The sequence below is a fragment of the Cetorhinus maximus genome, chromosome 19 (assembly GCF_964194155.1).
Source record: "Cetorhinus maximus chromosome 19, sCetMax3.hap1.1, whole genome shotgun sequence".
Lineage (NCBI taxonomy): Eukaryota > Metazoa > Chordata > Chondrichthyes > Lamniformes > Cetorhinidae > Cetorhinus > Cetorhinus maximus.
Window position 1 is genome coordinate 40,090,994 of NC_135897.1, and position 17,587 is coordinate 40,108,580.

General features: G+C 43.3%; 1 protein-coding gene across 3 annotated transcripts in view; it reads right to left on the bottom strand.

Moving 5' to 3' along the window:
• LOC144693761 (uncharacterized) overlaps positions 1–17,287 on the bottom strand; it is a 92,711-nt gene extending 75,424 nt beyond the window's left edge. For all 3 annotated transcript variants that reach the window (XM_078563765.1, XM_078563764.1, XM_078563763.1), the window contains exon 1: positions 17,148–17,287. In XM_078563765.1, the coding sequence (XP_078419891.1) occupies positions 17,148–17,185 (38 nt within the window). In that variant the 5' untranslated portion in view covers positions 17,186–17,287. The remainder of the gene's footprint in view (positions 1–17,147) is intronic.
• Positions 17,288–17,587: the final 300 nt, after the last annotated feature.

Below are 17,587 nucleotides of genomic sequence, written 5' to 3' on the forward strand. Positions count from 1 at the left end.
GTGAGCAATTTTGGGCCCCGTATCTCAGGAAGGACGTGCTGGCCGTGGAGAGGGTCCAGAGGAGGTTCACAAGAATGATCCCAGGAATGAAAGGCTTAACATATGAGGAACGTTTGAGGACTCTGGGTCAATACTCAACGGAGTTTAGAAGGATGAGGGGGGATCTGATTGAAACTTACAGAATACTGAAAGGCCTGGATACAGTGGATGTGGGGAAGATGTTTCCATTAGGAGAGACTAGGACCCGAGGGCACAGCCTCAAAGTAAAGGGAAGAACTTTTAGAACAGAGATGAGGAGAAACTTCGTTAGCCAGAGACTGGTGAATCTATGGAATTCATTGCCACAAAAGGCTGTGGAGGCCAGGTCATTGAGTGCATTTAAGACCGAGATAGATAGATTCTTGATTGGTAAGGGGATCAAAGGTTACGGGGAGAAGGTGGGAGAATGGGGTTGAGAAACTTATCAGTCATGATTGAATGGCGGAGCAGACTCGATGGGCCGACTGGCCTAATTTCTGCTCCTATGTCTTATGGTCTTATTGTCTAAATTGCCCGATATCACCCTCTGACTCAGAATAAATAGCTGCCCTCAGCAACAAAAAGAGAAATCCTAATCTCAGCCCAATATCTCGTTCCACAGTATCAGCAGGATCACAGTGCATTGCACAAATGATGTGCAGATAGCATAACAACTGGCCTTGTGTCGATTCACCAGATTAACCCTTTCAAATATGGTCATTCCACACATTGCCCTGATGGATGGGTGACATTAGATGCATTAGATCCAGCAATCCTGTAGCACGTAAGGGAAAATTTAACTAGCCACAAATGGGGAGAGGGTGGGCAGGTGTTAATTGAAGAAACTAATTGAAGATCTATCTCATCAACTACAAGGCCAGCCTCACTCTGGAAGTGGTAGCCAAAATCAAGCAAAACCATTTTTTAAGCTCAATTTCCTTGCAGGCTAGCACACGGATAATGGTCAGCACTTCCAACTCTTTTCCTACTGACCAGCAACAGCAACAAGAATTTGCATTTATATTCAAAATAGAAAAACATCCCAAGGCACTTTACAGTGAGGCACAAGGAAAATGGAAAATGAGTCAAAGAAAGAGCGGTGATAGGAAAAACATCTCCAAGAGCTTCAAAAGAGTGCGTCAAACAAAAATTAAGAAGGAAGTATTAGAATGGGTGACTAAAAGATTGGTTAAAGCAGTAGGAGCATCTTCAGGAGGAGAGAGAGGTAGAGATGCGGAGGTTTAGGGAGGCAATTCCAGAGTTCATGACTAAATAGTTGAAAGTACAGTAACCATGGGAAGAAAAGTGAATGGAAGATGTATAGAAGTGCAGAGTTGGAGAAGTGCAAAGTTATTGAAGGGCTGTAGGACTGGAGGAGGCTATAGATTAGAGAGGAATAAGATAATGGAGGGATGTGAATACAAGGATGAGACTGTTAAAATTGAGACACTGGTGTAACGTAAACCAAAGTAGGCAGCAAGCACATGGGTGATCAGCGAGCGAGACTTGGGGAGGGTTAGAGCATGGGCAGTAGTGTTTTGGATGAGCTCAACTTTATAGAGCCAAACAGTAAAATGCAAGTCAGATTAGGCCAGGCTTAAACTGTACACTATCCTATCAGACTCTACTTTGATTTCTGTATCTATTTCAGTGACACAAAGAAGACAGAGAAGCCACAAAGGCAATGAAGAGAAGAGTTATCAGACTTATTCCAAGTATTAGAGGGGTTGAGTTGTGAGAAAGGCTGGAAAAGCCTGGGCATTTCAGGCTTTTGAAAGGACACAGCTTATTTGAGAACACCTAGAGATATGTAGGAGGTCTTGTGTTGCAGTGGGTAGCATCCCTGCCTCTGAGCCAGCAGCTCCAGGTTCAAGTCCCACTCCAGGACCTGATGGCCAAGGAAGGTGCATTCATAATGTGGCCAAACAGATTGAGTATCAACCCCATTAGGAATCTGGGTAGAGTAAATGGGAAGGAACTGTTCCCCTCGCCAGCAGGTTGAGAAGCCGAAGGTGATTAACAGAAGAACCAGAGGTGACGTGAGCAAAAACTTCTTTATGCAACAAGTGGTTTGGATCTGGACTGCACTGCCTGAGCGTGTGGTGGAGATAGATTCAGTTGTGGTTTTGAAAAGGGAGCTGGATAACTATTTGAAGAGAAAAGATTTTACAGGGCTACAGGAAAAAGGTCGAGGAGTGGGACTAGCAGAGTTGCCGTTGCAAAGAACTGACAGGGACGATGGGTGGAATTTTACAGCCCTGTCAAAGTGGGGGCGGGGCGGGAAAATGCAACAAGCTGTTTAAAAGGCTATTGAGTTCGGTGGGATGATTTTGAACACATCGAACAAATCTCCACTCATCCTTCTCTTCTCCAAGGAGAACAGCCCCAGCTTCGCAACCTGTCCGCATAACTGAAGTCTCTCATCCTCAGAATCATTCTCATAAATCTTTTCTGCACCCTTTCTAAAACCTTCACATCTTTTTTATTCCTTCACGAGATGTGGGTGTCACTGGCTAGGCCAGCATTTATTGCCCATCCCCAGTTGCCCTTGAGAAGGTGGTGGTGAGCTGCCTTCTTGAACCGTTGCAGTCCATGTGGTGCACGCACACTCACAGTGCTGTTAGGAAGGGAGTCCCAGGATTTTGACATATACCATCATTGCCTATGTTCTCCAGCCCTGTTCTTGACCACAGCCTCAGTTGTGCTCTTTGCAATGGTTGCCAGCACCATCTCTTCCATGGGGATGAGGACATGAAGCCATTCCCATCCCCTGCCAGCAATCTGCTGCTGCCTCCAATTAAAGACCGCCTTATCCTGTGAGAGAGAGGGAAGTGTGTCAGTGAGTGTGGTGCAATGTGGTTGGGTGATGTGCCTGCACAATTGAATAGCTGCCAGTGTGCACAAGATGTGAAATGTGGGAATGGAGCTTGTAGCAGTGTTGAGTGCTTGAGGATGAAGTGAGGCTATGAATGTTAGCTATGAGTTGTGCAAGATAGGTATTGTTGGTAGGTGAATGAAGGGCTTTTGATGAATGGAACTGTATGTGAGGCTAATGGTTCATTTGTAAGAATATAACAGGTGAAGATGCATTCACTGATCACTCCTGTGAGGCCATTAACTTTTTGTGGACTGCATCCAGGTCCTCGAGGCAAGACTGCTGGCATTGACTACAATGGCTATCTGCTCTCCTCAGTTCCTCAAGGTAGCATCCTCGGCCCAACCATCTTCAGCTACTTCATCAATGACCTTCCTTCCATCATAAGGTGGGGATGTTCGCTGATGATTGCACAATGTTCAGCACCAATCACAACCCCTCAGATACTGAAGCAGTCCATATCCAAATGCAGCAAGACCTGGACAATATCCAGGCTTGGGCTGACAAGTGGCAAGTAACATTCATATCACACAAGTGCCAGGCAATGACCATCTCCAACAACAAAGAATCTAACCATCGGCCCTTAATGTTCAATGGCATTACCATCGCCGAATCTCCTGCTGTGAACATCCTGGGGGTTACCATTGACCAGAAACTGAGCCTTATAAATACTGTGGCTACAACAGCAGGTCAGAGGCTAGGAATCCTGCGGTGAGTAATTCACCTCCTAACTCCCCAAGGCCTGTCCACCATCTGCACAAGTCAGGAGTGTGATGGAATACACTCCACTTGCCTGGACGAGTGTAGCTCCAATAACACTCAAGAAGCTTGACACCATTCAGGACAAAGAAGCTTGCTTCATTGGCATCCCATCCACAAACATTCACACTCTCCACCAACGATGCACAGTAGGAGCAGCGTGTACCATGTACAAGATGCACTCCAGCAACTTACTCAGGCTCCTTAGGCAGCACCTTCCAAACCCATGACCATTACTATCTAGATGGACAAGGGCAGCCGATAGAAGGTAGCACCACCACGTGGATGTTCCCCTCTAAGCCACACACTATCCAGACTTGGAAATGTATCGCCGTTCCTTCACTGTCGCTGGGTTAAAATCCTGGAACTCCCTCCCTAACAGCACTTGGGCGTACCTACATCAAAGGGACTGCAGCGGCTCAAGAAGGTAGCCCGCCACCACCATCTCAAGGGCAATTAGGGATGGGCAATAAATGCTGGCCCAGCCAGTGACGCCCATATCCCATGAATGAATAAAAAAAATCACTGCCGCCATAGCATCTGGAGGGCCTCCTACGCCCTCAGGGATGAGAACCTCTCTCCTCCTGGTGCATCTCCTGCACCAAGGTCTCCAATACTGCCTATGGAGCACAATCTCTGGCCTGTTGCACAGTTCTCCTTCCTCTTTCTGCTTAGATATCTGCTATAACTAGTTGTAACACCTGCTGCAGCTAGAATACATTTCCCCTTTCAGAGGTGCTTTAATTAGTACCATCTAGCTTTAAGTGGTGCAAGTCTCCCCGCAACGTGGGATCCCTGTTGAGCCGTGCAGCCACTCAGTAGTACACTTAATGCTGGGCTGCATTTACATTAGCAGGGAGCACGGAGTTGGAATACTTCTTGAGTGTTGTTGGAGCTGTACTCATCCAGGCAAGTGGGGAGTATTCAATCACACTCCTGACTTGTGCCTTGTAGATGGTGGACAGGCTTTGGGGAGTCAGGAGGTGAGTTATTCACTGCAGAGTTCCTAGCCTCTGATCTGCTCTTGTAGCACAGTATTTATAAGGCCAGGGGATCAACCCTGGTTCAATGAAGAGTGCAGGAGGGCATTCCTGCCAGGAGTAGCACCAGGCATACCTAAAAATGAGATGCCAACCTGGTGAAGCTACAACACAGGACTACTTGCTTGCCAAACAGCATAAGTAGCAAATGATAGGCAGAGCTAAGCAATCCCACAAGCAACGGATCAGATCAAAGCTCTGTAGTCCTGCCACATCCAGTTGTGAATGGTGGTGGTCTATTAGACAACTCACTGGAGGAGGCTCCACAAATATCCCCATCCTCAATGATGGAGGAGCCCAGCACAGCAGTGCAAACGATAAGGCTGAAGCATTTGCTACAAACTTCAGCCAGAAGTGCCAAGCGGATAATCCATCTCGGCCTCCTCCGGAGGTCCCCAGCATCACAGATGCCAGTCTTCAGCCAATTTGATTCACTCCACGTGATGTCAAGAAATGGCTGAAGGTACTGGATACTGCAAAGGCTATGGGCCCTGACAACATTCCGGCAATAGTGCTGAAGACTTGTGCTCCAGAACTTGTGCCCTGAGCCAAAATGTTCCAACACAGCTTCAACACTGGCATCTAGCCGGCAATGTAGAAAATTGCCCAGGAATGTTCTGTACACAAAAAGCAGGACAAATCCAACCTGATCAATTATTGGCCCATCAGTCTATTCTCGATCATCAGTAAAGTTATGGAAGGTGTCATCAACAGTGCTATCAAGCGGCACTTGTTTAGCGATAACCTGCTCACTGACACCCAGTTTGGGTTTTGCCAGGGTCACTCAGCTCCTGACCTCATTACAGCCTTGGTTCAAACATGGATAAAAGAGCTGAACTCCTGAGGTGAGATGAGAGTGACTCCCCTTGACATCGAGGCCGCATTTGATCGAGTGTGGCATCAAGGAACCCTAACTAAACTGAAGTCAATGGGAATCAGGGGGAAAACACTCCGCTGGTTGAAGTCATACCTAGTGGTTGTTGGAGGTCAGTGATCTCAGCTGCAGAACATCACTGCAGGAATTCCTCATGGTAGTGTCCTCAGCCCAACCATCTTCAGCTGCTTCATCAATGACCTTCCTTCCATCATAAGGCCAGAAGTTGGGATGTTTGCTGATGATTGCACAATGTTCATCACCATTCGTGACTCCTCAGATACTAAAGAAGTCCATGTACAAATGCAGCAAGACCTGGACAATATCTAGGCTTGGGCTGCCAAATGGCAAGTAACATTCGCGCCAGACAAGTGCCTGATATTCAATAGCATTACCATCACTGAATTCCCCACTATCAACTTCCTGGGGGTTACCACTGACCAGAAACTGAACTGGACTAGCCACATAAATACTGTGGCTACAAGAGCAGGTCAGAGGCTAGGAATCCTGCAACAATTAACTCACCTCCTGACTCCCCAAAGCTTGTCCACCATCTACAAGGCACAAGTCAGGAGTGTGATGGAATACCCCCCACTTGCCTGGATGAGTGCAGCTCCCACAACACTTAAGAAGCTTGACACCGTCCAGGACAATGCAGCTTGCTTGATTGGCACCACATCCACAAACATTCACTCCCTCCACCACCGATGAACAGTGACAGCAGTGTGCACCATCTACAAGATGCACTGCAGGAACTCACAAAGGCTCCTTAGACAACACATTCCAAACCCATGGTCACTACCACATGGACTGCAGGGGTTCAAGAAGGCAGCTCACCACCAACTTCTCAAGGGCAACTGGGGATGGGCAATAAATGCTGGCCCAGCCATCGATGCCCACATCCCATGAATGAATATTTTTAAAAAGTCCAGTTCAGTTTCTGGTCAATGTAACCCCCAGGATGTTAATAGTGGGGGATTCAGTGATAGTAATGCCATTAAATGTCAAGGGGTGGTGTTTGGATTCTCTCTTGTTGAAGATGGTCATTGCCTGGCACTTGAGCGGCGCAAGTGTTACTTACAACTTGTCAGCCTACGCCTGGATATTGTCCAGGTCTTGCTGCATTTGGACATGGACTGCTTCAGTATCTGAGGAGTCGTGAATGGTGATGAACATTGTGCAATCATCAGCGAACATCCCCACTTCTGACCTTATGATGGAAGGAAGGTCATTGATGAAGCAGCTGAAGATGGTTGGGCCGAGGATATTACACTGAGGAACTCCTGCAGTGATGTCCTGGAGCTGAGATGATTGACCTCCAGCAACCACAACCATCTTCCTGTTTATTCGGTATGACTCCAACCAGTGGAGAGATTTCTCCCATTGAATCCAGTTTTGCTAGGGCTCTTTGATGCTATACTTGGTGTAGTGCTTGCTGCCTTTATATGAAGGGCAGTCACTCTCAATTCAAATCTGGAATTCAGCTCTTTTGTCCATGTTTGAACCAAGGCTGTTATGAAGTCAGGAGCTGAGCGTCAGTGAGTAGGTTATTTTTAAGCAAGTGCTGCTTGATAGCACTGTTGATGACCCATTCTATCACTTTACTGATGATTGAGAGTAGAGTGATGGGGCGGCCTTTCTTATTGAGACTGAACCAGTGTTTTATGACGGTTCATAACTTACTTGCTTTTGTACTATGTGCCCCTATTTATAAAACCCAGGATTCAGTATAATTTATTAACTGCTTTCTCAACCTGCCCTGTCACCTTCAATGATTAATGCAGATATAAACCCAGGTTCCTCTGCTCCTGCATTTCCTTTAGAATTGTACCCCTTATTTTATGTCACCTTTCCTCGTTCTTCTGACCAAAGTATCACTTCACACTTCTCCGCTTTAAATTTCATCTGCCACGTGTCTGCCCATTTCACCTGCCAGTCTATATCCTCGTGAAGTCTATCACTATCCTCCTCACAGTTCACAATACTTCCAAGTCTTGCATCATCTTCAAATTTTGAAATTGTGCCCTGGACACCCAGGTCTAGGTTATTAACATAAATCCGGAAAAGCAGTGGCCCCCTCTAAATACCATCCCCCAGTTAGAAGTAAGTAAAGTTTTCTGTAATTCATATTTTTAATAGGCTTGAATTAAATAATTAAACTGTTGCATAATGAAATTCTAGCTACGCTAAAGACTAATGATTCAAAATACCACACGGTTTGAAATAAAATGCCCACCGGCACTAATAGTTTTCACTTGAAACACATAGTTTTACTGTCGTTTGGGGCTTAAATGATTAAAACATAGGGAAACAACATTATAGTAGATTTAGTAATGACATGGCCAACACATTTTCTTCGAGCTCCTGCACCTCAAAATTTGGCACTATACCCCTGCTAGTAGATAACATAAAAGAGAACCCAAAAATATTTTCTAAACATAAATTGCAAAGGTGTAGTCAAAGGAAGTGTGGAGCCAATTAGGAACCAAGTGAGGCCTTCATATTGAGGCTGAGCTACTAACTCAGTACTTTACATCTGTCTTCACTAAAGAAGAGAAGGCAGACAACATCACAGTAAAGGAGCAGGTAGCAGAGAGACAGGCTGGAATAAAATAGACAAAGACAAGGTACTTAAATTGTTGACAATGCACAAAGTAGAAAAGTCTGGATGGGTGCATCCTAGTTTCCACCCTTAAGGAAGTAATGATGGAACTTGTAAGGCTCTGGCCACAATCTTCCAATCCTCATTGGATATGAGAGTGATGCCAGAGGACCAGAGGATTACAAATGTAACACCCTTATTTAAAATCAGGGGAAGGATAAACACAACAACCTTGGCCAGTCAGGGCAACTTCTATGGACGAAGAAAATTATTTGCCACTTGAAAAAATATCAGTTTATAAATGAAAACCAGCATGGATTTGTTAAAGTTAAGTTTAACTAACTTGACTGAGTTCTTTGATGGAATGACAGACAGGGTGAATTCAAGGTTGTGTGGTTGATGTTGTGTATATAAACAAAAGGCATTCGATAATAGAATTGGTAGAAAAATTGAAGCCCAAGGCATTGAAAGGGCACTGACTATGTGGATATGAAATTAGCTAAGTGGAAAAAAGCAAAGTTGAAGAGTTGTTTTTCAGACTAGAAGAAAGTGTGCAGTTGTGTCCTCCAGGAATCAAAGCTGGGTCGCTGCTCTTTTTGCTATATACTAATGGCATGGACTTGGGTTAACAAGGGATCATTTCAAAGTTTGCAGATGGCACAAAATTCAAAAATGTATACAGTGAGCAAGATAGTAACAGGCTTCAGGAAGACATAGGCATTTGAGTGAAATAGGCAGACACATGGTAGATTAAATTTAACATTGGGAAGTATGACGTTATTCATTTTAATAGGAAGAATTGGGAGAAGCAACATGAACTACATTTTAAAGAAGGTGCACAAACAGAGAGACCAGAGGGTATACATACACAAGTCTCTGAAGGAGACAGGACAGGTTGAGAAGGCTAATAAGAAAGGCATAAGGATTTCTTGGCTTTACAAACAAGTGCAAAAGCAAGGAAGTTACATTAAACCTTCATGAAACACTGATTAGGCCCTATCTGGACATTAATCAATTTTGCGCATCACACTTTAGGAAGTATGTCAAGGCCTTGAAGAGAATGCAGAGGAGATTTACTGGAGTAGTAACAATGATGAAATACTTCAGTTATATGGAAAGACCAAAGAAATGGGGTTATTCTCCTAATAGAAGGTTAAGGAGAGATTTAATAGAGCTTGAAGGGTTTTGATAAGGATAAGGAGAAAGTGTTTCCAGTGGCAGAAGGCCAGTAATTACAGGGCACAGAGTTACAGTTATTGGCGAAAGAACGAGAGATGACATGAGGTAAAATAGTTGTTACAATCTGGAATGAACTGCCTGATAAGGTCGTGGAAAAAAGATTCAATAATAACTTTCAACAGGGAATTGGATAAATACTTGAAAAGGAAATACTTACTGGGCTACGGGGAAAGAGCAGGAGTGTGGGACTAATTGATAGTGCTCATTAAGAGCAGCATAGGCATGATGGGCTAAATAGCTTCCTTCTGTGGTATACTATTCTATAATTCTACAATCTGCGTCTATCTAGTGATCTTGTGATAAGGGTTGTTTTACTGCTAAGCAATGCCAGGAACCTCCAATATTCAGAGACAAACATCCTGTCAATGTCATTATGTTAACAGGTAATTCTATGATCCTGCTCTCCCAGTGGAACGCCACACTCAATGGAAAAGTGGGTTAGAGAATAATGCTGCCACATTGCTGACCTGACGGTCCCTATGAGTCATAGAATCAATACAGCACAGGAGGCCATTCAGCCCATCAAGTCCTGTCAGCTCTTTGTAGGGTAATCTGGTCACTCCCATTCCCACACTCTATATCATAGCCCTGCAAGTTTTGAGTGTGGCTGCCCTATGAAGAGTGGGATTGAAGAATCATTTGAACAATTTGCTCATTTTAATCTGCTGAATGCTCTTCCTCATCTGTGCCTAACTTGTGAAAGAGATTGATTTGTTGCTAATTGATAAGTGAGAAAAGCTGCTGTTTCCACCCGAAGTTCAACTGCTGTTGGAAATTCTGCTGCTCCCGCAAAGTCAAATTGCTGCTGCTTCTGCTCAAAATTGCTCATATGACCAAGCCACTGAGCCATCTCAGTAACACAGAGTCCACACAATTCATGAAAAAAACTACAAAAGAATATGCTCATAAGCCAATTCCTTTCAAATTCCTGAGATGCAAACTTACAAAAGCCTGGTTTCAGTACAGAAAAACTAGGATTCTAAGCGGCACTCTAAGCTTTGAAAACCAGTGCTGTGCAGATCCATTTCTAGCATTTTGTGGAAGTGACCTTTCACCATTCATGAGACAAATATGTAGAAGGTCCTTAATAGCAAAAGCATCAATATGATATTTGTTGCAAAAAAACACATCATGCATGGAGATAGGTTCAGCCGTTTTCCAATTTAAGACCAGGCCCATACGAAACCTGAATCACCCAAGTGCAAAATATAACTTTGAAGTCAAACATTTGTCTTTTATTGAACTTAGCAGAGGCTTTTCATAATAAAAAGTTTGCTAACACCTATCTTCATTCAGCTTATTAAAGACACAAGCACTAATTGTTAGAAGAATACAATTATTGCTTTTGATGGCAGCCATTTTATATTAATCTGAAACAAAGCTGTAAATTTGATGACTGAGAAACATATTTTGTTGGAAGCACTGCATATGCATAAATAAAAATCCTTCAATTTAGTGGTTTTATGCAGTCAGAACTCAAAACAAATTTTAGAACAGGGTTAAGTGCTCAGCTACAACTTTATTTCTATAAGCTAATGGACACATTATTGGCAGAGTGTCAACTTCCTGTAAGATCATATATTCTTTCTCATTGAACACAGTTTGCATCACTTCATCTAAATGATATACTGTGAGAAAGTTTGATATACAGCCTTGAAGATCAGGAAGCTGAAGCAGTCAGCTTGGATTATGGTGGTGATGGTGAAAAGCACTTAATTTCCTCAGTAGCCAATTGTTATAGAACCAGTGAAATATGGGCATTTACAGCATGATGGGAGGCTGTCTGGCCCATCATTCACGTGCTGACACTTTGTTAGAGCAATCCAAAATTAATCTCTCCCCATGCTTCTGAAACCGGCAGGAAATGGCAGCTGGTGAAAGTGATATGTCAGGCACAGGAGGCCTTCAGGCTCCAAACGAAGAATCCTCTGCAATTATGTAAGTGGTTGAAAGGGAATTCTGGTAAACTACTTGGAGAGGTGAGTCCAAGGCAAGGCAATAGCTTCCTATGCAGGCCACGATGGCATTATGAGAGTCTGATCAGCATATTCCAAGGAGCCTGCTGGCTTCTGGTGAATGGTCCCTCTTGCCTGCTCTGAAGAGCAGGTTAAAGCTGCAACCCATGAGAAGGCAACAGATCTCAGTGGGTAGGTCCCACAGGGAATTTTACCTGCCCCTCCTCCACTCCCCGCACCCGGCCTACCAACCACTGTGCTTGGCATGTCAAAATTGGACTTTTAATCTCACTACAAGTCCACATTCTTGATGCAGATGCAAGTGTCCTTTTTACAGTACTCACCAAAGCAGAAAACTAGTTTTCACCAATGAAGCATTTTCAGATGAGAAATAGTTAACTGAATTAGCATCATAGTTAGTGCTACCATGAGCAAAAACCTGCTGGTGATTGGGAATTCCAAAAATCTCTGAACTTTGATGCTATTATTCTGCCTGTAATCCACAGAAACAACAAAAATGTATTGGTGACTGATGATTCCTGTTGAGAAGTGGTTGTGTCCTTTTGACTAAAGGCATCTGCTTGGAGAAAAGTTGCCTTGATAATAACTTTATTTTTTTATTTGTTCATGGGGTGCGGATGACACTAGCAAGGCTCCATTTATTTCCCATCCCTAGTTACCTTGAGAAGATGTTGGTGCGCTTTCTTCTTCTACCATCGCTGTTCTTGGAAAGATCATGCTCCCACAATAGTATTCTATACAGAGTTCCAGAATACTGGGCCAGCAATGATCAAGTAACACTGTTGAAGTCAAAATGATGTGTGAGTTGGGCATGATAATGTTTCCGTGACATTATTGCTCTTATCCTCCTCAGTGGTGGATAGTACAGGAGAGGGAGATGCTGTTAAAATAACCTTGTCAAGTTGTTGTGATGCATCCTATAGATTCAGTCCAATGGTGCAGCACCAATCAAGCGATTGTCCTGGATTTTATCAAGCTTCTTGAGTGTTGATCCAAGTGGTCAGTATTCCATCAAAATCCTGACTTGAGCTTTGCAAATGGTGTGGAGGTTTCATGGGGTCAGGAGCTGAGCCACAGTGTGTAGACTCTGCACTGTTCTTGGCAACATGCTGTTGATACTGTGATTCAGTTCAGTTTCAAGTTGTTAGTGACTCTGGGATATTAATTGTGGAGAATTCTATGATGATGGTACAACTGAAGATTGAAATGCGACTGGGCATTCTATTAGTTGAAATGGTCACATCCCGGCATTTACCGTGTATACCCGTGAAAAGGTTGATCTTGTGTAAAAATTGATCCACAACTTTTGGCCTAAAAGAATCTGATATTTTAGACACTTCTTTGTAAAAGTTTTTCAGGGATCAAACCACGTTGTGAATATTAATTACTTACCGATAATTACTACAGTTAATTAATTTGAAGGTACATGTAGGAACCTTTGATTTTCCCTCTGCCAATTCTAGTGACAGATGTTGGTAAAATACAATTCTGCTGCTACTGGTATCCCACACTGCCTCAAGGATAGTTTTCAGCTGCTATATCTGTTCTTAGTCTGGCCCACTTAGCACAGTGGTAGTACCTCATTACATGATGCAAGATGTCTCATTGTGAAGACAAGACTCTTTCTTCACTCTGTGTAGTCTTTGAATATGTCAATATTATCATGGGCAGCCTGTCTGTGACAGGTAGTTAGGTAAGGGGAAGATCAAATAAATTACTTCTTCATTTTGGTTCGCATATCATCTGACACAGGCGCAGTCTTGTAGTCGTGTCCTTCAGTCCTCGATCAGCTTGGTCAATGGTGATATTACCAGGCAACTGGGGGCTCACCTAAGTGCAATGGAACTAATATTTCTTCCATCTAACACAGCATCAGTGATCCAGCTAATGGAGGCTGGAGTGATTTATGTTGTAAAACAGTATTATAAGAAATGTTGGTATGCATGATCCTGTGATGTCACTTACAGCAGATGTTCTGCAAGAAATTTATATAAATTTTCATTGTGTGAGAAGCTGAAAGCAGAATCCTTTGCCAACTTATTCTGGCAGATTGAATTCTTCCCACAAGCAGAGGAAACAACTTCAACTAATACAGCCAAGGATCCACAAAGGGACCAACAGCCATGAACCACTTGCAGAAAATTCTCTAATCTAGTTCTCTAATGCAACTGTCATAGACATGAGCTTTGAATCATTGTCAACAACAACAACTAGCATATAGAGCACCTTTAATGTAGAAAGACATTTCAAGGTGCTTTACAGGAGCATAATTAGTCAAAAATTGAGATTGAACAAAAGAAGGTATTGGACGGGTGACTAAGTGATTAGTCAAAGAGATAGGTTTCAAGGAGCATCTTAAAGAAAGTGAGGTTGAGAGGTGGAGAGGTTTAGCTTAGGGCCTATACGGCTATAAGCACAACCACTAATTGTGGAATGAAGGAAGTGGGGGATTCACAAGAGTCCAAAGTTGGAGGAACACAGTTATCAGAGGGTTGTAGGCCTGGTAATGATAAGAAAGAGCTGGCATCCAGATTGCTGCTAGCACAAAATTGCTGACAGTATGACAGAAACTGCTGAAAGCAGAGTGAGGAAGACACTGAAACTCATGGTTCCAGGTCGGCAGATGGAGAAACAGGAATAAAGCACCATTTTTGGCATCTAATTCCATGAAATTGCTGACGAAGTAGCTAACAACTAAGCAGATGTCCAAATTGACCTTTTCTCTGCACGAAAGTGGATAAACAATTTTATGGGCAAATGTGTTATTTGCAAGACCTCAGAAATGATGTAAAAAATGACTGAATTTTGCATTGCACAACTTGTACAGTGCCCAACTTTTGATTGTGTGCTTAAAATAGTTCTACAAAATATGGAGGAAAGAAGCTTGGAAAATTAATGTTGTAGGTCTTTAACTCCATTTCTCTCTCTCTACAGATGCTCCTGACTTGCTGAACATTTCTAGCATTTTCTGTTTTCATCTTGGAAATTCTTCTTGGATCCCCAAAAGCAACCAAACAATTTCCAGTAGATCACAGTGACTGGGTGGTACATTCATAAATAACTCACCTACATTTTTTATGTTATGATGTGAGCCACAGTTAAGAATCATCCAGCTCCTTTTCAGATGTTTTCACTGCATCTGCACTCACTGAATGAGCAGGAAACTCTGCGAAAAGAAGTTCAATACCCTCTGGCAGCCAGCCTGGTGCTTTTCTAAAGTAATTTATACATATGTCCTCTGATTACCTTTAACCTATCAAAATTAACTAGCCCATCCGCGTGGGCCAGTCTTCACAAAGTCTGCACTTTTCTGGTGTAAGAAGTTCCAGCTCACTATGTTTTCTTGTGACTCAGGTCCTTCAAACTAGGTAGCAATCCAGCCCCTTGCCTCTGAACTTTCTCCAAGGCTTCTATATCACTCATAATGTGAAATAATAAAAAATGGCCATAGTATTCTAAAGGAGACCCAGCCAAGATTGTATGCAAGAGCAATATAGCAATGTATTTTTGTTCTGTACTAAATTGACCAGGTAATGGTACATCATAGCACGCTATTGCTTTATGGCAATGTTTTGCTGTGCTTTTTGCCTATTTAGTGAAGCTGAACAATAGTGATGCATAGTACTGCCTACCCATAAACTCTCATTGCCTAGTTTGATGGGAGTTATACTAACCAATATCTGGACGTTTTGCATGTTTTTTTTAATTCATTCACGGGATGTGGGCTTCGCTGGCTGGGCCAGCTATTATTGCCCATCCCTAATTGCCCTTGAGAAGGTGATGAGCTGCCTTCTTGAACCTCTGCAGTCCATGTGGTGTAGGTACACCCACAGTGCTGTTAGGAAGAGAGTTCCAAGATTTTGACCCAGTGACAGTGAACAAATAGTGATATATTTCCAAGTCAGGATGGTGAGTGGCTTGGAGGGGAACTTCCAGGTTTTGGTGTACCCATCTATCTGCTGCCCTTGTCCTTCTAGATGCTAGTGGTTGTGGGTTTGGAAGGTGCTGTCAAAGGAGCCTTGGTGAATTCCTGCAATGCATCTTGTAGATGGTACACACTGCTGCTACTGTGCATTGGTGGTGGAGGGAGTGAATGTTTGTGGATGTGGTGCGAATCAAGTGGGCTGCTTTTTCCTGGATGGTGTCAAGCTTCTTGAGTGTTATGGGAGTTGCACTCGTCCAGGAAGGTGGGGAGTATTCCATCACACACCTGACTTGTGCCTTGTAGACGGTGGACAGTCTTTGGGGAGTCAGGAGGTGAGTTACTCGTTGCATGATTCCTAGCCTCTGACCTGCGCTTGTAGCCACAGTATTTATATGGCTAGTCCAATTCAGTTTCTGGTCAATGGTAACCCCCAGGATGTTGATGGTGGGGGATTCAGTGATGGTAAAACCATTGAACATCAAGAGGTGATCGTTGGATTCCCTCTCATTGGAGATGGTCATTGCCTGGCACTTGTGTCATATGAGCATATTTGTTTATTATTATTGGAAACAGTGTCATTGTTTCTCATAATTTTCAGAACTGAAATGCAGAAACATTCACAGCAAACTGGTGCTCTCTGCACTGGAAGAGGCGATTGGAGCCCAGAAAATCAAAGTTTCACGGCTACTCTGGTCATGGGCCACATTCACAATTGACTCCACTATCGTTTTCGACTGAATAAAACTTATCCCCTTGTTGTAATGCGTTTTATTTGTATATTGAGCTCTGTGGAAGAGTGTTTTACAAGCGTTCGCTACTGACTACAACGGTGCAAAAGCAGCGTGTCTGTTATAAGACTGCCTCCAGAGTTCTGTGAAATCAACCTCTCGCAGGTAGCATAGGCTAACAACTGGCCTGTTCCACTTCAGCTACAAGTACGTCACTGGCCAGGTTTAAACCCGTACACTATCTTTAATATCTTTTATTATTTCTATGGTGATCTATTGGCACCTAGCCAGCCATACAAATAAGTATTATTGCCAGCGGTCGTTTCATTATTGCCACAACTCAAAAAAACATTTCCTGAAGAGAATAACGAAACGGATGCATTTAATACCAGTAACTTGTGCAAGAAACACTTGCTTTCCCAGGTAACAGGGTATTAAGCGAATGCTAGACATTTGCAGCGAGTGCTAAAACTTAGCTACAAATTTGCGTTGGCAAGATTCCAGAAGATCTCGTCGCATTTCCCCATTTGACCCCAGTCAGCGCCAACACTGTACAGGTCCAGGTGGGACGCTGAGCTCAGCCGTCAGTTTCTCGTTTCTCTGATGTTTGTTGCAGATTGAAGCACATCACCTGCTCCTCAGGTGAGCTTCCGGGCAATGCGCTCAACAAACGTCTTCCTGGGGGACCAAATGTGTTTTCTCAAAAAAAAAGAAACGCATCTGCTCTCGATGTAACACAACCGAGAGTTGCTTCAAGTGTTCAGTTTGCTGGTTACGACCACCGATTGCAGCATTAATAACAAAGTCTTTGTTCCAAAAACATGGCGCCAAAGACAGTGTACAACCACACCACGTTGAATCTCCAAAACAATAACAATGGGACCCAGCTTCCACAGCTACAGGAACTTACCCAAACAAAGAGAAAAACAACCTCTGCAGTCCCCTAAAATATCCAAATTGCAAAAGCATTTATGAATATTTTACTATAATCAAACACGTGAAGTAATTGTAAACAACGATTTTCAACATTCTTCATGATTAATGAATGACACACATAAAACAACTACATGCAATTTCTCTTGATTAGATATAAAGCTAATTCTTCACCGACCTGGCTTGCATTTCTTCAACTGAGCAGTCTGCAACCATTTCTATCCATTAATGTTTGAGATAGTGCTCGGTACTTTTATGTTTAAAAGCGTTTGACGGGAAGGAAGTCGAGCTCCTCTTCCAGTGAGTATAATTGGAACGGTCGGGGTTTGCGGGTGGGCGGGGGGTGGACAGAGAAAGTGCTGCTGTTGAATGGGCAGGAAGCAGGGTGAATAAACGCAGTGCTGGAATACAGCCAGTGCTCTTATAGTCAATACGAGGAAGCGGAGCGGAGAGGGAATACTGTGCTGTGAGACTTGTGAGCGCTGTGTTTTAGTTGTAGATTAGATGTAATTGTATTCTGTGCCAGTGGCCACCAGTAACTAGACACCAAAGACCCAGCTGATAAAAAGATACATCACACTATCTTCATAAAGTGCCTTAAACAGAAAATGTTGCAAA